The following is a 25,230-nucleotide window of genomic DNA, read 5'->3' as shown; positions in this document are numbered from 1 at the left end:
TATAATGTGAACATGGAAAATGATAATGAAAATCTTCAGGTTTTATATTGATTTTATATCGTGATAAAACTTGTGATAAAAGTTCAAATGGACATATTTCTGTCGATTCACAATAATTATTTTGTGAATATTTTGATATTTGTTCAATTAAAAAATTTGTGTTTAAACGTTCGCCAAAACTTTCTATCGTTTTTGGCAACAATTTCAATAAATTTTGAGATTTATCTCCATGTTCAAAAAGAATTTTAATAGCTTTATCAGAATTCATTTTAATGGCTGGATTATTAGCTATGATGAAAATAATTTCAAAGCCAATCGAAATGATTTCTTCATTCTTATCTTGGATTACATCACAAATTTCATCAAATGTTGGTGTAAATTCAAACCCTTTACACTCAAATAGCTCTTTGGTTAAGAAAAAACCACAATAAATTTCATTTGGGTTTTTGGAATGAAAATGTTCCATGCATGTGGATTTTAAGAAAGACAATTTTTGTTGAACTTGCTTTTGTTTAGGTGAATTTATGAAAAATTGCAGCAACTTAAGCGCAACCTTTTTGGATTTTTGGTCACCTGAAATAGAAAATTGAAGAATTTGTTTTAAAAATGATGATATCACGTTAGTGGCTTCCTTCGGAACAATCTTCCTCATATGTTTCAAAATCAAAAGGGAGCCGTGTTGGGATTTAACATCTTGTTTTAACCAATCTTTTGCAATTTTAAATAGTTCTTTATATATAAAATAAAAAGAGGATGAATCTTCTGACATCCACTCAAAAACCTTCATGATTGCATTTGTTAAAACGTTTTTGTTTTCTTGTATCTTTTCTATTAATTTTGGAATATACATTGTAATGACATCTGAGTTTCTTTGAAAGTAAAAAAGAATTGATATCCTGTTAAGACAGAACAAAGAATCTTCTAGCTTATCACTATCTATTTTTGCTTTGATATCAGATTCGAGAATTGTATAAAAGGAAGAAATTTGTTGTTCTGTAAAACCTAGAATCTCAGATGTTATTTGCCCAATCATTTCGCTTCTTTGTTTCTTCCATTCTTTGAGATTTGTCTTTATGATCTGATGAAGCAAGTCCATCAGAATTTAGCACTTTTTGACCTTGCAGTTTATCATTTCTTTTGAAAGAAGTTGAACTGTTTATAAATTCAAAGGATTATGTTTTCAAAAGTTGACCACCCACAAAAAAGAAATTGGAACGAAAATTCCGCAATATTTTTAGAATAAATTATATATTAATTATCATATAAAAAGTACAAAAAATGTATTTAATTAGTTTTTTCGAAGTAAAATTGATTTGAATGATAAAATTAATTAATCGTTGAAAATTCGATATTTTAAAAATTCGATAATCATATAAAATATTTACAAATATTAATGCAATAAGAAAAGTTTGCACAAAATACCATAATCTGAATGATTCAAAATCTAGATTCGATTTTATTAATTAAATAAAAAATTCATAATTTGTTACTTTTGTTCTGATTCTAGATTCTTCCCAGCAAGAATTATTTTATCATTTGTTGGAAGAGACTAATAGCACTCAACACGACCATGATCTTGATTGATTGTAGGATATTCTTTCAGAGTCACACCGAACATGGCCTTAACAAAGTTAACCACAATGATATCTGGTTTATCTAAATTGCGTGCTAAAGCATTCTTGATCAATTTGATAAAAAAAATTTTGATATCAGCGAGAACATCCATAATCCTTGTAGAATTTTGTCAAAAGAATGGAACACACACTTATGTAAAAATTGCTGTTCCTTAAGGAACATATGTTTCATTGTTTCATTGAACAACTTCAATGTTTCCACAAATTATAGCAACACAGAAATGAATGATTTTCTCATATTCACCTGTAACAGCATATTTACCTGTAATGCTTACGTTTATTTTATGTGTACATATTTTATATTAACTGCGATAAAAAATACTGCATAATCAAAAATTAAGACATATTATTTATTAATAAATGAACATTTGAAGATAAAATGAGGAAAATTCTATATAAAATAGATACATAAAAGATAAAACTAGATTTCCTACGAAATTATAATTTTCTCCATTTCACGAATTATTCCAGGTTTGAATTAGAGTTTCAAATATGTTTTTACATTTTTAAATCTCTTTCTTGGAAACAGCATGAGTAATGTTTAAATTTTTCATGTATGATATATGATCATGAATCAAAAAATAATTATAAAATGCAATAACTATCCTGTTGTTTAACTGTGATTTCATTTAAGGCTATACTATACTAAACAAAAAATTAAAAAAGATCTTTTATAAAAATATTTTAATTTAAAAAAATTGAAATTAATATTTATTGTTATTATTTTAAAGAAACAAAATCTCAGTGAAAAAAAAAATAATAATATCTTGAATTCACATTCTCAAATTTTTGGAAAAAAATAAAATAAACACTCAATTGATGCTATTTTCTTCATTACAATTTGACTACGTAATAGCATTTCTAATCAATTTATTGTTTCATTGGCAACATAGCCTTCAATTTTTTTGAAAATACTTATAATTTTTGTTTTAGTGATAGATCTAAATTGTAATATTATTTTAATGTTTTTTCATTGAGGCTATTGGAAGACGTTTAAGCCAAAAACAAGAAAATGATAGAACGACAACTTGTCGAAATTAGAGCAATGTTGAGAAACATCACCAAAACTTTTCAGCAAAATCAAGTAAGTCAGGAGTATAACCAAATTTTCACACCAGAAGATTCTTCGATAGTCCGCATACAAAAGTTATGTTCTCATTGTACAAAGCAAACTGAATCTTTTACAAAAGCTTTTCGAACACTTAGAAATGGAGAATTTGATTCTATTTTTAACGATCCTGATTTTTCAATCGATCCAGATTCAGATGTAAAAAATGCAAAAATCACATCCAAAAAAAATGTCATTGACGAAACATATATTAAAAGGCCAAAACGATCTCAAGGACCAATTGCATTTGAAGATATACAAACAAAGCTAACAATCCAAAAAGAAACACCTCAACAATCACAAAAAAGCCAAAACGAAAATTCTGTCATTTTAAATGAAACTCAAACTGATGAGGATCCACTCATCAAAATCTTCAGTGAAGTCAGTCAAAATTTCAAATACACCGAATCTCTATTCAGCACAGACGAGGATAAATCTAGTAATTTCGACAACCAAGAATGGAACTCTTCCCAAAAATATTCTTCCCAAAACACCACATCAGAAAAACCGCCAATTTCAATGGACGATAGAATCGAACAAAGCAGTGAAATAAACAACAACCCTCTTCATACAGAAAACCAAATAAAAAATGATTACATAAGTGATAACGAAGAAGAAGACTCAATTGCCCAATCATCAAATGAACAATCCGGTATTCATTCTATGAAAATCGAACATCAAGATTCATATTCAAGTGATCTTGATGATTCAGCTCATCCATCCCAATTATTTAACAACCCAGGACTTATAATCAAAGACGAAACTCCGAATCCTGTTGAAGGAATGTTGTCACTTGCAGAAAACCAGTACGATAAAATTGAGAACATTACGCGCGTGCCGATAATCGAAAGCGATTTACCGTTAAATAAAACTGCGGACAAATAAGCACTGAAAAACTTGGTCTTCGACATAATTGAATTTTTATTGCTTCTGAAAAAAAACGATTTTCAATGTAATAAAAACTCATCGGGCGGATAAATTTCATTTCCATTTTATGGAATCTGAAATTAAATTAAACCTTATATCAGCAAGAATTTCAGAAGGATTGATAAAAGGCATTTCGAACTTGAAACAAGACACATTCTTTGCTTCTGTTGCATGTAATCGATCAAAACAATATACAAACACTTCTCCTATAAAAGTTACAGAACCAATCATTAGCCACGAATTCTCTTTTAGATTAAAATGTGATAACTTGGATGATGTTTTTTTGTTTTTATCTTTTTATATTAAATCTCAAATTGATAATAAAAACATTGTTTTTGCAAAGTCAAAAATAAATTTGTCTTCAATACCTTCCGGTAAATCGCAAATTCAAATTCCTCTCATGCATAAAACATCTCATGTAGCATCAATTTTAGTTGATTGTGAAATTAAACAAATACAGCCGGAACTATGTAACTCGTTCCCTAAAGAGCAATACAGAAATTCCCTTCCAATACAAAATACAGTAGCACGCCAACTTCCCAGAAGTTTAACTTTAAAGATCCGCCATCATCATACTCATTCCCATCGAAGACACACATGTCACAAAACATCCAAAGAAAACCTAGCTTGTGAAAAATCACAGTTTCCCACCACATTTAACCAATTTAATGTTGATGGAGCATATCAAATTGATGAATTGTCACAACTTACCCCAAGCCTAGGAGTAAGCGATCCCTTTTTCCAACAAGAAAATATGAATTATCACCAATATTACTTTTAAAGTTGCTTGTATTGCCATACATAGCAACTATATTTATATAAATCAGCGAACTTAAATAAAATAGAGTAAAGAGTATACTCTTTTTCTTCGACTCTTAAACATGTGTGTTGGATTTTTTGCAAAATGGATTTTACCAAAATTGGTCAAAATTTGCAAATTTGATCAGATTATTTTAATTCAAAATTTCAAGTAAATTGTTGAACCAGCTATCAAAAAACAAAAACATTTTTGTCCAAAAACTCTGTTAGATTCTCTACAAATTGTTAAATATGCTAAAAATTGCACTATATTACCTTCCAATACGAACACTTTTTATGAAGAAAGCATTCTGAAAATGAGTTATGTTATTTTTCAACTGAGAAGAACTTGCCTTTTAATTTGACTTTCGTAGATTTTCTGATATATTTTTCATATTTTTGATTATGTTCTTTAATTACTTGTTAGTTTACTGGTACTCAATTAGGATTTAATGAAAGCGATCTATATTAAATATTTATTGGATGTGCATTATATTTTAGTGTTATGTGTTGGAAGTAAACAAAACATAAAAAAGGACAAAACAAAGTAAGAGGAATGGATATTAAACTAAGATAAATTTATCAAATTGCGAATTTAAAGTATTCTGACAGAAAAAAAATTGCACTTTCTTTTGGAGGATAACATTAATCTTATAAATATATTAAAAAAACTAAGAAAAAAAATAACAATGAGGCAAATCAACGAAGAACAATCAAATAAGATTGGAAGTAAAAAATAAAGGCGAACAAATAGTTGTAAAATTTAAAAATTCACATCTAAGCAAATATGATGAACCACTAATAAAAAAAAAACTCAAAACAGAAAGAACAAAAAAAGAATATGTAACTGGCTCCTCTTTCCTATCGTAATACTATTGAAAAGTCCTATTCTTGACACGTTTTGAAACCACCCCTGCAGAATTTATTGCTTTCAAATTTGAACTTTTTCAGAAAAAATTGTTTTTGTTTGTTGACCTCAAAAAAATTACTTGTTTTTTTGCAGTCAAAGCCAACTATATTATATTTCACTTACAACATTACATCACGGATCCTTATTTTCTTCATATTATGTATTTATAGAATCAAAAATTTTCGAAATGGAAATTTGCATTCGTATACTATTCATTCAAAAAAAGCATTAAAACTACGATGAAACCTAAAATTCAATGAATAATAAATGATCACCAAGCATTTGGAACAATAGGTTCTAAACAACGACATCGTTCAGATACCGTTTTTTTTATTTCAAAGCGGCCAGGGCTTTGTGTAAATATGTCAAACAAATGATTTGGTATTTTTTTTAGAACGAAGGTTCTCAAATTTTAGAATTCAAAGGTGGTTAATTTCAACTTTCAACACACCTTCAAAATTGACTAGTTGATCGTATGGAATGCCCAAGAAAAATAGTCCACACCCAATTTTTAGAAGTTTACATTGCTTTTTGAAAAGGATTTGGCGTTTGTGAGTTATTTGTGAACAACTCCCTTTGTCATTTTTTTTTTGGTGAAACTATCAGCATAAGATGTTTTTGCTCTTGTTTTTACCATTAACACTGCAATCATATGATGCTGAAACAAAAACATTAACAATCACTAATAAAGAAGAGTTCGAAAGTAGGAAAAACCATACTGAAGCTGAGATAGTATTAATTAGTGGAATCACTACAATCGATGCTGGTGCTTTTACTAGTTTTACTTCTTTAACTTCTGTTGAAATTGGAACACCTGTAACAACCATTGGTTCTTCAGCTTTTAGCTCAATCAAAACTTTAACAACTGTTACAATTGGTGCAAATGTTCAAAAGATAGGAAGCAATGCATTTGAGGGAACTTCTATACTTTCTCTTTCAATCCCAAATTCTGTTATTTCGATAGGAAACTGTGCATTTCAACAATGCGCCAACTTATCAACTATTTCTATTGCTCAAGGCGTTGAAAAGATTGGACACAATTCATTTTATAACTGTTCTGTTTTAAGGAATGTTATAATTCCAGACTCAACTATATCAATAGGTGACAAAGCATTTGCTGAGTGTGATGAATTAGTTGTTACAATCGGTAAAAATGTTACTAAAATTGGAAATTCAGCCTTTGAACAATGTGTTTCAATCATTAACTTGATAATTCCCGATTCAGTCATTACAATTGGAAATAATGCATTTAAGGAATGCATTGGCTTGGTCAATCTCACAATTGGTGATGGATTAACAATTGTTGGTCACAGTGCATTTGAAAATTGTTACAATATGAAATACATAACACTTGGAACAAATGTTTCAATAATTGGAAGTCGCTCATTTTATAATTGCTCATTTACTAATGTTGTTGTTCAACAAGAAGGAAGATTAATTCTTGATTATGCATTTTATAACTGTACATTATTGGAAAGTATTTCACTTGGAACTAATATTGAAGTAATTGGAGAACATGCATTTGACACATGTTTAAATTTGACAAGTATTACTATTCCAGAATTAGTTACACATGTTAGAACCCAAACATTTTTCTATTGCGTTAATCTAACGACAGTTACATTTGGAAGTCGTGTTCATACGATATATGAAAAAGCATTTCAATATTGCTATAGTTTAACATCAGTTACATTGCCAGCATCGCTTATCGAAATTAAAGAATATGCTTTCAACACATGTTATTCCTTACGATATGCAAGTCTTGGAAGTCTTAAATACCTTGGATCTCATGCATTCCAAAATTGCTATTTATTACATAGCATTGGAATACCATATGTAGTTAATATTCCATCGTATGCATTTGAATCATGTTTATCATTATACTCAATTTCTACTGGAATTGCTTATTATATCAACTCCTGTGCATTTAGATATTGCATACAATTACATACTGTTAGCTTAGTGGGTAATATGACTACGATTGGTTCAAATGCATTTGCTTACTGCTATAACTTAGAATCAGCTACATTTGGAAGTGATGTTAATAGTATTGGAGAGTCAGCATTTCTAGATTGCTATAAATTAGCAACTGTTGAGTTTTCATATGGATTAAAGACAATCGGTGATTATGCATTTTCTCATTGTTATGCATTGCAAGCAATTTGGATTCCATCTTCAACAACACTAATTGGTAGCGAATCATTTTATTCATGCTATTCTATGCAGTCACTGACCATTGTAAGTAATTCTGATTCTTATTCTAACCAAGAATTTCGCATTGAAGATAGTGCATTTTACAATTGTACTTCATTAGTAAGTACTATAATTCCAGGTCAATTTTATTTAATTGGATCTCAAGCATTCTATCAATGTACAAGTCTTGTATCTGTTATAATTGAAAATTACTGTGGTATACACAGCAGCACAATTAATGGTCAAACTATTTCTGACGAAGCCTTTTCTCATTGTAGTTCTTTACCAGAAATTACAATTCCCAGTACAGTAGAATCAATTGGAGATTATGTTTTCCGTTATTGCACTAGTCTTCAGTCTATAAAAGTAGAAGATGAAAATATTGGAGGATATTATAATTATGAAAATGATGGAATTCTTTATAGACAACATACAGCTAATCAACTTATTTGTTTTCCTGCAGCAAAACAAAAAGATGCATATGAAGTACCACCTTATATAACTTCAATTTCAGCTAGTGCATTTTGTAATTGTTCTTTATTGAAATCAGTTGCAATAAAGTCTGAACAATCTGTTTTATTAGGTAATGCTTTATTTGAATCTGCTGTATCACTGACAAATATACTTCTTAATGTACAAATTGGCTCAATTCCTCCTTATGCATTTTTCGGATGTACTTCATTAAGGAATATTGTTATTCCAGAAGAAACTACCTCAATTGGCGAATCTGCATTTTATAATTGCACTTCATTTGTAAATATTATAGTTCCGGATAAAATTCAAACAATTTATCAACATGCTTTTGAATTTTGTAGTCATTTGGAAAATATAATTATTGGCGAAGAAGTAAATTCAATTGGCGATTTTGCATTCCGATATTGTGTTTCATTAGTAAGTATTATTCTTCCTGATTCTGTTAGTGTTGGCGATCGAGTATTTCAATCATGCAGAAGCCTTAAATTTATCAAAGTTTCAGAAGGTAATGCACAACATTCAAATTCTCAAGATGATGGCGTTCTTTATGACAAGCAAATTGCACAAATTCAGTACTATCCTGCAGGATGTGGAAATGAAACATATTCTTTCCCTGAATCAGTTACATCAATCAAATCATATGCGTTCTATGAATGCTATTCTTTAACAAGCATTTCTACACAAAGTTCGGTTAGTACTATCTCTGAATCCGCATTTTATAACTGCTCTAATTTGAGAACTTTAATAATTTCAAATACAACCAGTAAAATTGGTGCATCTGCATTTTCTACTTGCACCAATTTAACACAAGTTACATTTATAGAAACTTCAACTTTGGATGAAATACAACATCATGCATTTTATTACTGCATATCATTATCATCATTTATAATCCCTGATGCTGTTACTAACATCGGTTCCTATGCATTTGGATATTGTACTTCAATCACATCTATTTCAATACCACAAGCAACTAATTCCTTGTCCCCTCCTGTTTTTCCATTTTGTACAAGTCTCCAGTCAATTAATGTTCATGTAAACAATTCAAAATTTTCTAATTATAACAATGATGGAATTGTCTATGATAAAAATTTGGAAATTGTAAGATGTCATCCACCTGCCAAAGGCAATTCTGCACTTCCAGTTAATATCACTACAATTTCTGATTATGCATATTATTCATGTTATGGAATTACTTCCATTTCATTATCTGATAAAGTAACAGAAATTGGTGTGTGTGCATTTTCTTATTGTGATAATTTGACAACAATTACAACTAACTGTGCTACTTCTATTGGTGACTCTGCATTTTCACATTGTATATCATTGACTGCTTTTGAATTTCCAGAAAATCTAACAACTATTCCTCAATCTGCATTTGCTCAATGTACTTCATTAACCGAAATTACACTTTCCCCACTTATTGATGAGATTGGCGACTTTGCATTTACCGCTTGTACCAGTCTCTCTTCAGTCACACTTAATGTTGATATCAGAAATATTAAATCACATGCATTTTCAGATTGTATATCACTTCAATGTGTTTATTATCCAGGTATCGAAATACCTCAAAGAGGAAAAACACATAATGATAATGATATTTACACGCAAGAAGTTGTCGATGTTGAGAACAACGCTTTCTATAATTCATCAGTAACTTATATAATGACTCCTAACACATTTTATCCAACTAAGTTTGGAAACAAAGATGAGGCACAAGTATTAAATGTTGAAAAGGGAGGATGGGATACATATGCCAATTGTCCAGTTCCAGTTAGCTCAAGTTCCAATGCGACTACAATTGCACTTTCAGTATGTATTCCTGTTATTGTAATCATTATTATTGTTGTTGTTGTTATTGTAGTAATTAAGAAGAAAAGCGGCGGCGGTGGTGGTGGTAAATCACCCAGCAGTTCATCAAGCAGCAGAGACGAACCCAAAGATTAAATCATGAGCTTTCGAATATCCATAATAAAAGTGGTATTCATGTCAATTTTTTTTTCAGATAAATGTGTTACAAATTGCATAGAAATGATTTGTTTTCAATATATTCAATGAGTTCATTGATTTTTGACTTTTTGTTTCATATAAATGGCCGATCAATTGATCTCAGATGGACGCAATCATACAAAGCATCTTAGAACTATTCAACGAATCGCAATCACTAAATGCAGATCAGCACGTTGTGTACGAGAAGTTCCGAAACTTTGTCGAAAATCTTCCCTCTTTTGGACTATATTTGATATCTATTTCCTCAGAACCAAATTTTTGTATAATGCACAGGAAGCTCGCCCTCTTTTTGCTAAGGCGTTACCTAAAAAATATTTCACCAGAGAATTTTGTTCAAAACATTAATTATTTTCTTGATGGAATATTCAAAATATTGAATGAATCAATCCCTGATTTAGTTCAGCATGCTATAATTTTACTTTCAGAAATGGTAATAACTTTTGGAGATCAATTGATTCCGAATTTAAAAAACATTTTTTTGACACTTCTTCAAAATGAGAAAACAGCTTTATATACTCTTGATGGTCTTATAGAATTAGTTCAACATAATTATCCAATACCAATTGATTTTTTACAACCGATATCCAATTTTTTATCCAATAATTCAGAATCACTAGTAGCTTCTCAATCCTTAACACTTATATGGGCACTCATCAACAAGTTCAGAGAACAAGCAGATAGTAATGAACAAATCTTTGCTTACATTACATCCATTCAAAACATAATTATCCCAATACTTCTCACGTCATTCACAAAATTTGATCAGAATGGCATTAGTGAAGCTTCCTGTATTTTTTCTTTTTTCTTTATTAAGACAGGTAATCCTCAATTTGCAGATTGTCTTGTATATTATATGAAATCAGCAGATGATGCATTACTTTTTGATGCTATTAACCTTATGACAGAGTTCCATATCATCCCGTTCCATCAGCCTCTTGTTGTAGAACTTTTTAACTATCTTTCACATCGAGAAGATAGTCCATATGATTTTGGCATCTCTTCATTAGCACAGGAAATACTAAGTGAAATAGTTCAACTATACAAAGAAACCGCCACAAATCTACTTTTTCAACTCATTCAAATTTGTGTTGATCCGGGGCACACCATGCGCGTCCTATCGTTGATCGTTGGGTACCTCCCAAAACCGTTAAGTTTCATGGGATTTTTAGAAGAACATTTACATGATGAATTTAGAGGGGATTCTATATTATGTATGTATAGTATCTTTATTTCTATAAATCCAAAACCTGAATTTACAGAATCTTTAGCAAAATTATTAGTACCAATGGTAAATGATATTGATGAAGGAGTACGTGATAAAGTATTGTTTGTACTCGAAGAAATTTTTAATGATAACTTCTCAAGAGATGCAGAATGGCTTCGTTACATGTTGTGCGCATTCAATGAATCCATTCAAAAAGACGATATCAGTTTTCAAATGAGGATTTCAAAGATCATATGTGAATTTTTGGAGCCGATAGAGAAAATTGAGTGCGACGGTTTCATTGATTTTTATAACGTTGTATTCAACCGTTATTTGACAACAGATTTAACACAGGGCACCCTATTATTTGATACCACATTATTAGAAATGTTAACAACTAAAATGAACATGTTAAATATTGAGAACTTTAGGTTGATAATATATCGGATGAAAGATATTGTCTTTAATTATCCTGAAGAAGATTCACATCTGATGACACTTCAATGTTTGTTATTACGATCATTAATAATTCTTTCGCCCGATTTTATCTTCACACTTAAAGAGACATTAGAAATTATAAATCAAATCACAAGTTTATTAATGAAAATGAATTTTCTTTACGATGAAAATTTTTGGAAATTAATCGACTTATTAAATGCTAAAACGAATTTGTTTCAATCTGAGTTAGGACAAAGTTGGGTACAAATCGCAATACAACATTTTAATAATGACGAATTAACTGCGTCGTCAATAGGCATTGTGAATACATTCGAGAAAATGTTGGAACAATTCGACCAAAATGTTTTGGATCTGTTCGCTATGGGCGCAATAAATATTTTGGAGAATAACTTGAACAACTTAAGAGAACTAATGCCGATAATCGGCTTCTTGAGAAAAATAGTGCAAATCAAACAAGAAAAAGGCGTTCTCTCACAGCAGCTGGCAAACATTTGGGTGCAGATATCAGAACGGCTGACATAATGTGTTTTTATTCTAAACAGATGTTTTGTTGTTGGAAATTTGTAAAAAATATTTTTTTGTGTATAAATGTTGAAATTTAATTTTATAAAAAAAAATCTTTTGATGGCTTAAGTCATTAAACATTAATTATTATATATTATAATATCTACAATATTATTTTTATTATCATTAAGTTCATTGTCATTATATTTGACGTCGCACTGTGTGCTTGAGCCACTATAGTGCCAACTTTATCATATGGGTTAACTACATTATTAACATTCTGATTTTGCTGTGGACTATGAATATTAGTGTCAACTTAAGCAAGAACCCCTTGAACAACTTAATACTCTGGAGTGTGGAACTGACATATTATATTATATATAAAAATATATTATATAATGAATGATATATTTGAAATTATAAAACAAATGAAAATAAATATGCTGCGAACTTAGCAAATATGAATTAATTATTTATATTTAAATGAAATATCATGATGAAAATATTATTTCAATAGAGGTTCCTTGTAGAGTTTTATAGCAACCTTTAAAAATATGAATAGATTGATTTAGAAACGATTTAATTAAATTCAGCGTAATGTAATGAAAGTGAAGCGAAAGTTCAAAATTGTAAAAAATTTTTGCCATGTCACTTTTTAGGATAGTGTTGTGAAAACTGTAACGGTTTTTTCATTGGGATGAATCGGACAAAAATTGTTATAATTGGTGCAGATCCATCTGCATTTCATATCTTCAATACTATATACAGAAGCGATGATCGCTATGAAGTTCAATTTTTTTTAAGCTTTGAAAAAATCTGTGATAAGACAACAACTACATACCCCAAATCACTTTCTGGACCACTTTATCCATCTGGAATTAAGATTATCAAGTATTGTCCTTTCCAAAATTATTTAAATGAAACTAAGCAATGTATCTTTTCATCTGCATGTGTAACAAGCAGTCTTTATCTCTATTTAGCAGCACAATGTTTAGCTTCAGAATGCACTGTTGTTAGTCACAGTTTAGAACAAACTCAACTTCAGCCTACAAAAGCTTTGGTTTCATTTTTCTCTGATACACAATTTGATATTCCAATTTTAATCAAAATTTTATCAATATACAGAGAATCCAAACACAAGCCAATTGTTGTCATCCCAGGGTTAGTTTCATTTTTCCCACGTAAAACTGAAACTCCTGATTTCATCCAAATCAAAAATCAAAGTCAATTTGATGAACACAAATTCTGCTTTGATGGACATACTCAAGCTATGTGTTCAGCTCTTTTAAGCAGGAATTACGAAATTTACATTGTTTTTGATTTTGGATCATTTTCACATGAAGCACTTCGTCTTAGAAATGATGTATGCGATATGATCTGCTTTGTTGGATTTAACTCTCTTCCATGTTTCTTTTCTTCCCATCTTCTTATTTATGCGTTTGATGATTTTACGTTTGGTGATGATATTACACATCATCCAAGCACTATCACAGCACAACAAGCAGATGTCGTTATCCAAGTCAACATTTCAGGTTCAAGCAAACATCCAGCTTTTCAAGCTCTTGAAACAGAATCAGTTTCTGTCGTCCAAGTTTCTGCTTCATTTTCTGCAAAGAACGATTCTTGTTACCCAAACAGGAATTGTGTTCTTGTTGATGATAAATATCCTACTTCGATCTGTAATGCCGAGAAGTCAATTTCAGCATTTCTTGCCGATCATTTTCACATCAAACCTGTCAAAATTGAGAACGCACACAAAATACAAACGGTCGCCGACTCACCAATTTATGGCGAGCCAACAGAAAAGGATTGGCCTGCATTAATACTCCCTGATAATGAAGCAGATGTGTCTGTTTTCTGCCAGAATGCACTTCCTCCACAAGACAAATATGATGTGATTGTTTCATCTGCTAATGAAACATTTTCGTTTGCAAAACAAGCACCAAAACCTGTGTTGGAATTTAAATTCGAATTAAATCTAAGCCCTCTAAACGCTGACTTGTTGGCACTTCCAACAGGTGCATTTGTCAGACAGAGAAGAGGAGAACGATTTTGATTTAATAAAAAAATTAATATGACTTTTACATACACACACTAAAAAATAAACATTTTTACATATTAAAAATAAAATTTACTTGAATCTTCGAAATAAAAATTATAAATGAAGATAATTCTGCAGAAGAAATTAAAAATAAAAATTGATTGTGGTTCCAAGTCTATTACACTTTATAATGTTTATTAATTATTTTGAATATGTTAAAGCAATTCAAGTTCATCTTCATTTTTTTCACTTTTATATAAATTAACAAATTGTGTTATCACATTCAAAAAGTTGTTTAAACTGTCAGCGGTTTTTTAATTATTGATCAATGAGTTCTTTCGCCCCTTTTGCCCAAACTATTTCCAAATTTCAACTAAAGAAAATGGAAGAAATCATATCTGATGATCGTGTTGCCTTGCAACTCAATCAAATAGGTTGTGCATTGGCAAGATCATCAAGAATGGCAACGGCTCTTCGTTCTCTGACAAATGATATCTTAAAAAGACTTCCATTAATATCGCAAGGTCCACAACCCATAATAGGATCTGATTATGCCAAAATTATGCAATTAATTCCTATTCTTCAACAAACTATTGAATCACATGATCCAAACTTTAATGATGAATCCCAAAAGTGTGCTCCATTTCTTTCAGGTGCACTTCAAGCGTTACAAGAAATTCAAACATACATTCCACATTTAGCATCTCCATCAGCAACATCAATGGTTCAATATCAAGATGCACTTTCACAAAAGGTTGGTTTTGTACTTCAATTCTTTGATAAGATTGTTGAAGCTGTTGCTAATTGTGAAAATCAATATTCATATCGTTTAGAACGTATTCAACAATCTGAACACCAAATATCACACCAAATAGCTGCAGCCATTGCAACACTTGATCAATTATACATAGAACTTGTATTTTTATCATCCAATAAAAACATCGTAGCATCTCCAACACATTCACAACAATTAACGCAATGGATCCAAGTAGTTAGTGGCATGTCACAAACTCTTTTCCAAACACCACGTAATTCTACTGAAGGAATTCTCAAAGCATTACCACAAATCATCACACAATTCCCATCATTAGCAGCATTAATTGGTACAATTCAGCCATTAATCACAGAATCCGATGACTTTGCCCAAGCATCTAATGCGTTAACCACCTCGATTCAAGCTATCAATGAAATCACCACCAAAATCTTATATAAATCGATCACACAGTTTATCAAAGACTTAGTTCAAGATTATCTCAATGAAAAGCCACTTGATTCGTTAATCCAATTAGGTCAAGATCTCTTAGCACAAACTCGTGACATGATTGCGCCATTAGGAAACAATGTCATTGGTGCATATAGTACCTTTGCCACGTTAATATCCATATGTAAAACTGATCCTGAATTAACTGCGATCACATTAATTAGCATTTCTCGTTATGCCTCATTTATATTACCCGATTTCCATAAGTCAGAAGAATTATTAATTAATATCACAAAGAAAATTGTATTAATAACAAAATCGATATTTAAAGAAGTCGGTAAAATAGTATCACAAATTATCTCAGTGATTGATACTAATCTTGAATTCTTTAATGATACCACACTTAATGAAACGAACTTTTATTTATCAGCAATCAAAAACGTCGAAGACTTTGAACCAGAATCAAATGATTTCATATTAATTCAACAACGATTCTTCGATGCATTAGCAGCATTACCAATACCATTAAATAAACTTGTTACAAGTTGTCCAGATGTTGATACTAAAGGACAACTTAATGGATTATATACACAAATCACAATCTTAAGTAATCGATTTACACGATGGTTGAATCAATTTTATTTAACGATATTTTCAGTTATACAACTTCGATCACAATCGATATTAGATGTATTATCATTTCCAATTTCTATATTATCAACATTAGGTAATCAAACATCATTACAAAAACATATTAGTAATAGTTTCAGGTATACAAACTATAATGCAAACTACACCCGAAATTACATTAGGTAATTATGGAGATATTAATTCATTAATTAAACATATCATCGATTTAACAAAGATTGGTAATGAATATAATAAAGTTGTATCAACTACTTCAAACTTAGCGTTTTCAATTTTATTTAAACAATCATCGGAAATATTTACAAAACTTTTAAATAATATACCAAACTTAGCATTATCATTACAATTATTACGTAATTATTCAAACACAAGTTATTTCATTTGTGGAATGATTGGATCATTATCACGATCATTAGAATTATTTAAAGAATATCAAACTATTATTAATCGTGTTGATGCTACATCTTGTTATTTCTTATCTATACCATTAACATTTATCTTAATATGTGATGCATTAATTAAAAACTCAACCTAATGCAGGTGCTACATTATCACCTACAATGAAAACATTACGTACATCAATTGATATCATTTGGCCTATAGCTATTAGTGTAGCATGTGGACAAAATCCAGCAGAAGCTGCACATTTCCCAACTTATGCAGCTTCAATCCTTAAATCGATTGATGAGTTATTAAAGATAGTATTAGCATTACCTCAACCTTCATTACAATATGATGTACCTGATGACGTACAAGAAATTAAACGATTTGATTCAATGGCTTCTTCATTACATTCTACAGCACTTAAACAATTTGCTCAATTTATAGTACGTTCTATGAAGAAAAGTACTAATGCAGATGTCCGTAGTGCAATGAATCAATGGTTCGATGCTACACAAGTTAAAGTATTAGAAATTTCTGATTCATCAACGAAAATTAATAATGCAATTACACAATTATTAACAGGTTCTACAAATGATCGTTCATCATTTATTGAAAACTTCGCAACATTTTTCAGTATCAATTGCATCATATGAAAATAGTTTCGGTAAAACAGTAGCACCTATAGTATCACAATTACATAAGCAATTCATTGAAGTATCACGAGATTTATTAGAAAGTGGACGTAATTCACAACCACAATTAATGAAAATATATGGATATGTAGCACAAATATTAGCGTTATCACCAATTTCGAAACTTAAACAAAAAGAAATGAATGATTATTTAGCAAAGATATTAAAGAAGATATTAATATCATTAAGTATATTACGTAATAAAGGTAATTCAATCCAATTAACAGATACATTATCTACAATTTATGGACTTAAAGAACTTCAAGCATTTTATCAAATATCACCACAAAATGATTTAAATGTTAATGAATTATTAGATTTAGTTATTACTAATCGAACAACTAAAGAATTAATTGATAAATATATTTCGATATTTAGTGAAAAGTTATTAGAATTAATACCAAATCAATTTTTAGCTTTAGATCGTATTCGTGATGGAGATACAGTTTGTGATTTTGTATATGATAAAGCGGATATCTTTCGAGAAGATGTTAATCAAATATTACAATTAGCTAAAACTCATAATACTAATGATGATTTATTATCAGAGCCATTAAAATCGATGTTATTAAGTGCATCAGATGCAGCAGTCTTAACAATGCATTCATTAATGTTAGCAGGTTTAGCATTTACACCATTATCAGCTACATTTGTTGATTGTTATAGTGAATTATCTATAGCATTAAAAGAATTTACTGATTTATCATTCCAAATCTCACAAAAGAAAACAACTGATTTATCATCCGAATTACGACGAATTAATCGTAAAATGTCCAAACAATTTGATGCATTTATAAATATTGTCGAAAATCCACAACAACAATCGACTGAATATTCGGAATTTGAATCCACCAAAAATCAAATGTATACGAATTTATCCACAGTTATAGTTCAAATTGCACGACTTAATGCATTAGTTTCTACGTCATTAGTTCCAGAAATGTATACATCAAGTCATGAAGAAATCATCGAAAACATTCAAGATAGTATTAACCAATTAAATAATTCAGTATCAGTAGTTCGTAGTAAAGCAGTTGGACAATCATCGACAGAAATAGGATCATTAATGTCACAATTAGAAACACAAGTTAATACACTTATAGATATCTCAAAGAAGATTGACTTTAATATCTCATTCTCACCTAAGCCATTATATTCACCGATTAATGACGTCTGTCAAATCACGCATAAGATGGCTATACTTGGCCCATCATTAACAGATCGAATAGTCATTGAACCAGATCCAGTATCAGCATCAAAGATACCATCTGATTATAAGATACCAGCGTTACCTAAATCTGCTCCATCTCCAAGTGAAGCGTTACAAGATTTAACATTAGCTAAACGACAAGTTGATGAAATGATGGTCAACTTTAAGGCTATCATTGATACTACATTAGCTACATCAGGAGAATTATTACAACAAATTGAAGAGTTAAATAATGTATCAAATACATTTGCTGAGAAAGCATTGATTATGGCAGTCGCTACAGTTGATTCACGTTATCAAGTTGAACAACAAACTGCATTACATGCGTTTGCTAATGCTATTAATAGTATCCAATCAGCAATGAAGAATCGCTTATTAAGAGTCCCAACATTTGCACATGATATGGAAGAAGCAATCCAATTATATAACACGTCAATAGAGAAATGTATGGAATTAGCAGAGACTGCATCTAAAATCGAAATTGTTGTCGAAGAAGATGAATCAATGAATGAAGTTACACGTGAATTAAATGCAACTGCTAATGCTATTGAAGCTATGAGTGCAAAACTAAAAGAATTTGAGAATCAAGTGAATATGGAAGAAATCGAATCAGAAGAAATCGATGCGACACAAAACATACAAAACCTTAAAGCTGCCGAAGGTACATTACCTGCGTTTTTGATCTCTTGTGCTACTCCAATCTTTGCAGCGTCTTCAGCAATTGTTAAAAGAGCTCAAGAAATCACTGCGCAATTGTTAGCAAACTTCGGAAAAATAGATAACGAAAGAGGTCTAATTCGAGCTGCACAAGACTTATCAGAGGCAGCGGAATTGTTGTTAATATGCGCTGAGATATTAGTGACGGGCTCCGAAAAAGACGCGGAGTTTAAAGTTATAGCTGCTTCAAGAATTATTAAGGCATCAATCGCTGCATTGGTGTCACAAGTGCTCGTGAAAGGTGGTGACTCGGAGGGAATCATGAGTAAGCACGTGAAAGAAGTCGCGCGTTACTCAGATAGCGTAATCGCAAGAGCAGAGCAAATTGTGGACGAGAAATTAAACGAAGAAGAAGCAAAGAAGCCCCAGAAGAAGACGAATAACCCAATGATTAGAAAGCTAAACATGCAACAGGTGGTAAACCAAAACAGAAAACAATTACAAGATGAAGAAAGAACTCTTTATCAATTCCGTCGTAAGTAAACATTTGCAAAATAATAAAATTCTATAAATGTATTTTCTGTGATGAAATTTTAATGCAGTGAGAAATGTGTTCGAAAATGTGTTAATGCACACAAAGTAATCATTTCAATGCAAAAAATGTCTGAATGTGAATAACTGCAGTGAGAAATGTGTTCGAAAATGTGTTAATGCACACAAAGTTATCATTTCAATGCAAAAAATGTCTGAATGTGAATAACTACAGTAAGAAATGTGTTCGAAAATGTGTTAATGCACACAAAGTTATCATTTCAATGCAAAAAATGTCTGAATGTGAATAACTACAGTAAGAAATGTGTTCGAAATTGTGTTAATGCACACAAAGTTATCATTTCAATGCAAAAAATGTCTGAATATGAATAACTACAGTAAGAAATGTGTTCGAAAATGTGTTAATGCACACAAAGTTATCATTTCAATGCAAAAAATGTCTGAATGTGAATAATTGTTTGAAGAAAAAATGATTTCCAAAAATTATTGGGTTATTCGTAATGTTAAAAATTTATAAAGGACAAAATTCAAAGGTTTCGTTATTTTTATAATTTTACAAAGAGATATACATTTCGGAATGAAACTTGATTTGCCGCGAAAAAAGAGGTCGTTTAGCGATAGAGGCCGTTTGTGTTTTTTTGACGTTAAAAGTGAACTTTTTGTTTATTCTCAAATTTGTTTGTTTTTTAAATATAAATATTTTATTATATTTTCAACAAAAAGACAAAAAAATTTATTCATAATTATAACTTCAATATTTTAGTTTAGTTAAATAAAATAAAATTAAGTTATAATTTTTATTTAAAGTTATTTGTGTTCGATTAAATTATATCAAATTTGTGAGACTGTCAATATTTGATATAATTTAAAAGTATCGTCTGTGAAATAAAGCGGTTAATGAGCGGGCAAATTGACACTTTATAAATAAAAATGCGCGCGCTCCTTTCTGTGATCAAAGCTGACGACTTGGCGGGATTGGAAAAGTTCCTCCAAAATGGTGTTGACATCGATTCTCCCATCAGGTATAGGTCTGTAGCAATACCAGATATACTTCAAAATGGACCATCGCTGATTTGTGCAGCTGCTTACTTTTCAGCATTAAAATGCTTTAGATACCTATTCTTGAACGGTGCTGATACTTTATTTGTTGATGACTTCCAAAGGAAGCTTGTTCACTTTGCTTCTGCTGGAGGATCAACCGAAATTCTTGAAATAATTTCTGACAACCAAAATATTGACTTTTCAGCTGTTGACAAAGAGGGAAACACACCAGTCCATTACGCAGTGATGTTTAATCGTACAAGAATGGTTTATTACCTTTGGGCAATTCATCATGTATCTTTAGACATCTTAAACAAAAGAAATATGTCTCCTCTTCACATTGCTGTCACAAACGAAGAAATTAAGATGGTTAAGTTCCTTTGTGAAAATGGTTGTAACATTAATGCAAAAAATGATATTGGATTAACTCCACTTCATATTGCAGCATGTAAGCCAAATATAGAGTTGATAAACACATTGATACAAAATGGCGCTGATGTGAGGATTAAGGATAACACTGGTTGCCTTCCTTATCATTGGGCAATTCTGATGAAGCATCAACACATCCAAAACTTTCTTTTGGAAAGTGGATCCTTCCAAGACACCGTTGTTACTCGCTAATTTTTGTTTAATAAAACTTTTATATGAAATCAATTTGAAAAATTCTGTGTAAATGTTTTGGCCAAATCATCACCATTCCTACAGTGATAATTATTAACAATTATCTCTAAATCTATTGATCAAAAATCGAAATAAGAGAAAGGCTCTTTATTTCGATATCTCAAGATCAAATTTTATAATCGTTATGGTTTCTCATAAGATGCTGATATATATGAGCCAATAAATTCTCAAAGAAAACCTCCAGTAATTACAGCTTATGGTCCCCCTCGGAGCTGATAAAGAATAAGAAGCTGGTCTTTATGCACAAACTTTAGCTGAAAGTGGCTTTTTAACAATTGTTACATTTGACCCATCATATACAGGCGAAAGTTGCATACAACTTATGTTGCTTATCCAGATATCAACAATGAAGATTATCAAGCAGCTGTTGGTTATTTATCAATACCTAATAACGTTGATACTAAAAAGATTGGAATCATTGGTGTCTATAGCTGGGGACGCTTTGCTATTAATGCTGCAGCAACTGTTACATCAATAATGTAAGATATGACACACATTACAGCGCAAGGATACTTTGGTAGCGAAAACACTAAAGAAGTTCTTTATCAAAATAAATAAACTGTCTATATCAAAATAAATAAATAAACACATGATTAAATAAAGATGTATTTGGAAATATTTAATATATAAAAGATTCGATTAAAAGTTTTTTTTACATATTATTTTCAGTAAAAAATAAATGATTTTAAATAAAACATATTACAAGCTTCGAAGCCATTCCGACATAATAAAAGTTTCTTTCATCGAAAAAATCTTTAATATGAAATTGTGATGTACAATTGATTGATTCTCAAATATTTTATTCATTTGTATTAACATTTGTTATTTCTTTATTCAAACAAATTAATTAATTCATTAATCATTTTCTCACTTCGACGAATTTTTTTCTTGGCAAACCCCATTCATCGTCATCATAATACGGCTTGCATGCAAAACATTTTCCAGTGCAGCAGTAATCATTTTTCACGTCTTCTTCGTTCGGGAATGCTCCTCTTTTGATTCCTATTCTTTCATGGTACTGATGCAGATAAATTGGGCGCACGAACATTTGCGCGTAACCAGGCAACAACTTCATTAACCTCGCGATGAACACCATATCATTGTTTGGATTCATTGGCACTTCATTGAACCCTTTCATTACGTTCCATAATTCCTTTGACAACAAAATGAAATCTCCGGCGACACATTCTTCAGCATTTTCTTTATATTTATCACATGAGTCCAAAATCGCGAAATTGTTTTTTGCAATACATCTTTGATATATGTCCATATTCTTTAGTTTCCATGTTTCGGAAATCATTTTTATCATTTTATTAATTGTAATGTTTTTTGTTGATTGTGTTTTCATTTAAATCCCATCGATTACCTCGATAAGAAACAAACGAATTAAATTGACGCGATGCAATTAATTCGAATAATTCGGTGGAAAATAATGAATCGCCATTAGTAGTCAATACAAATTTAGCATTCGATCTTCGGATTCCAATATGTTTTAGCGATGTATTCGAAGAATGGATATTTTACATTAAATTTAGTTTCAAGTTCTTGATGTACAATTGGTGGAACTATTATAAAACGAACATTTTTCTTCAAATGTTTCGGTATTTTTAATATACTATGAAGTAATGTATTATTTGTAGGTGTTGCATAATCAACAATTATTACTTCGACTTTAGCTAATGGCACTGTTTTAATTCCATTGTTTATTGATTTAAGTAAGTTTTGGACACGCGTTTCGAAATTATTCGAATAATTATCATGTCGACCAGTGAATACTATTGATAAATATATGTTATTATATTTATAAGGATTAGCAAAATCCGAAAATTGCTTTTTAAGCATTAATTCTACATCATTAATTCGATTATTTTTCATAATTTTTTCTTTGATTATATTCGTCTTAAGTTTTGGTATTTTATGTGAATACTTTTTAAAATGTATTTTACAATTTACAATGCCATTCGATTTAACTGCAATGTTTACTGCTGTCTTAATATCTATGGATGAATTGCCTTGTAATAAAATATGATTTCGTGTGTTGTTTTTAAGATGTTTTATTACAAATTGCGCTGCATCATCAGATGTAATACTTTGATATGTTAAATAAGGATAATATTCAATGTTGGAATAACCAGCCGATCGACACTCACGAACAGCTCTCATCGTTGGATTCTCGATGTCTTTGGTGGCAATTGTATCAACAAGAAATGGCATTTCAATGACTGTGCCTTGATGACGAAGTATTGATTTTACTACATCTGGGAAAACTGGTTGAGATACTGCAAATATAAAAGGAATGTTATGTTGCTCTAAATAATTTGAAATTCCATCAATATAATTGGTCGCAATGTGATTAATATGATCAAAACCATCTGAAAAAGTATGTCGAATTAATGGTGGCTGATAAGCTATATATGCTTCCTTGATGTTAATGATGTCTAAAAGTGTGTATGAATCATTGGTAGAAAAATCAATTTCATTTATTCCATTTATAGAAATAGTGGGAATGTTTTCTTTGATAAATTGTCGCTTTAGGGATGAACCAAGAACTGTGGATCCGCCAATTATAAGGATATGTGGATTTTTAAGTGCAGGAATGTCAATGTCCTTGTCAAATATACGAGCAAATTCCGACCTATACAATGTTCTATTAATGCATTTGTTGTTTGCTTTGGAATTTAATTTATGATTGGAAATATTGTTTACTTGAGAATATGGATGTGGCTGAGGAATAACAATGGGATCAAATGAACTTGGTTGTCGAAAGAAATTGTGAAAAAGATGCCCGGGATTTAATCCTTACCCTATAACCGCGTAAACTTGATTTAAGAATTACAATATATATATAAACAAAAAGATTAACATAACTATTGAAAAATATGTAAATCGTGTAGCTTTTTTTGTTTGTTTCATAAATATACTATTATAAATTTTGTTTCAGATGTATAAATATAAAATAATAATATCTATGACATTCAAAAATTGACAATTTTCAAAAAAAAAAAAAAAAAAGTAACACAAAAAATATAAATCGATAATATCCATCTTTATTTAATAAAATTTAGATCTTTTCGATATATATTATTTATTTTTATTCGTTAATTTATACCATTTATTATTTAAATAGATTGTGAATATTAATTAAAATATTTTTATTTTATTGTTTGTTTATAAACTATTGAAAAAACGTGTGACAAATTGAGGATTTACCAGTGGTAGGTATATAATGCGGTAGGGAATGATCACGAGGACCCTAGGGGCCCCGCCCCCCGGCGGGGCTTCTAGGGTCCTCGTGATCATTCCCGACCTATACTTTTCACTCGGGGGATTGAAGGGGTCTGAGACCTCCGGAGGGGTCCGAAGGACCCCTCCGGAGGTCTCAGACCCCTTCAATCCCCCGAGTGTGCTCGCTCCGCTCGCAACAAAAATCAAAATGATTTTTGTGAGCCATACAATTCGTCTGAAAATTTGAATGCGCATTCAATTTTGAGAGAACGCGAAACTTTTTGATAGGAACGATAACACTTTTAGCACCACTTTTCGCATAAACCTATCAAAAACCTCGTATAACCAGCACAAATTGTCCCCGGTTATCTTTGGTCGGACATTTATTCTATTCAATTTATCCTTGCCAGGAAGTTAATAAACAAAAAACGACGAATATTTTTTGAATACATGGCAAACTTTATTTTAAATAGTAAATAACTGTTATAAATTATCACTTCATTTTTTCTTCATGTATACGAATATTTTTTCCATTGCTCAAATTGCAGACAATATCAAAAATAAGGATCTTGATGCTATTGATGTTGTAATATTCTTTGATCCTAAATATAATAAAATGGGAAATTACAACAATTTTATTATCAATCCAATTGGGATGATAATAAAACATAGTAATT

The 25,230-nt window shown here is 30.5% G+C and overlaps 6 protein-coding genes across 6 annotated transcripts; all 6 read left to right on the top strand.

Annotated features, from left to right (window-relative positions):
* Positions 1 to 2,679: 2,679 nt before the first annotated feature.
* On the top strand, positions 2,680 to 3,627 carry GO595_003563 (uncharacterized protein; the record flags this gene model as incomplete). The annotated part of the gene is made up of 1 exon (XM_067916597.1): positions 2,680 to 3,627. The coding sequence occupies one exon, from the start codon at positions 2,680 to 2,682 to the stop codon at positions 3,625 to 3,627; it is 948 nt and encodes a 315-aa protein (XP_067776229.1).
* A 2,362-nt stretch (positions 3,628 to 5,989) lies between these two features.
* Positions 5,990 to 9,991, top strand: GO595_003562 (leucine-rich repeat domain-containing protein; the record flags this gene model as incomplete). The annotated part of the gene is made up of 1 exon (XM_067916596.1): positions 5,990 to 9,991. One exon carries the CDS (start codon positions 5,990 to 5,992, stop codon positions 9,989 to 9,991), a length of 4,002 nt encoding a protein of 1,333 aa, XP_067776228.1.
* A 2,927-nt stretch (positions 9,992 to 12,918) lies between these two features.
* On the top strand, positions 12,919 to 14,277 carry GO595_003561 (GTPase; the record flags this gene model as incomplete). The annotated part of the gene is made up of 1 exon (XM_067916595.1): positions 12,919 to 14,277. The coding sequence occupies one exon, from the start codon at positions 12,919 to 12,921 to the stop codon at positions 14,275 to 14,277; it is 1,359 nt and encodes a 452-aa protein (XP_067776227.1).
* Positions 14,278 to 14,590: 313 nt separating this feature from the next.
* On the top strand, positions 14,591 to 16,279 carry GO595_003560 (uncharacterized protein; the record flags this gene model as incomplete). Its single annotated transcript, XM_067916594.1, has 1 exon — positions 14,591 to 16,279. The coding sequence occupies one exon, from the start codon at positions 14,591 to 14,593 to the stop codon at positions 16,277 to 16,279; it is 1,689 nt and encodes a 562-aa protein (XP_067776226.1).
* Positions 16,280 to 16,671: 392 nt separating this feature from the next.
* GO595_003559 (uncharacterized protein) lies at positions 16,672 to 19,597 on the top strand (the record flags this gene model as incomplete). Its single annotated transcript, XM_067916593.1, has 2 exons — positions 16,672 to 17,128; positions 17,220 to 19,597. 2 exons carry the CDS (start codon positions 16,672 to 16,674, stop codon positions 19,595 to 19,597), a joined length of 2,835 nt encoding a protein of 944 aa, XP_067776225.1.
* Positions 19,598 to 20,536: 939 nt separating this feature from the next.
* Positions 20,537 to 21,268, top strand: GO595_003558 (ankyrin repeat protein; the record flags this gene model as incomplete). The annotated part of the gene is made up of 1 exon (XM_067916592.1): positions 20,537 to 21,268. One exon carries the CDS (start codon positions 20,537 to 20,539, stop codon positions 21,266 to 21,268), a length of 732 nt encoding a protein of 243 aa, XP_067776224.1.
* Positions 21,269 to 25,230: the final 3,962 nt, after the last annotated feature.

Source organism: Histomonas meleagridis (genome assembly GCF_020186115.1).
Source record: "Histomonas meleagridis strain 2922-C6/04-10x chromosome Unknown contig_21, whole genome shotgun sequence".
NCBI lineage: Eukaryota > Parabasalia > Tritrichomonadida > Dientamoebidae > Histomonas > Histomonas meleagridis.
This window is presented reverse-complemented; position numbering and strand designations above follow the sequence as displayed.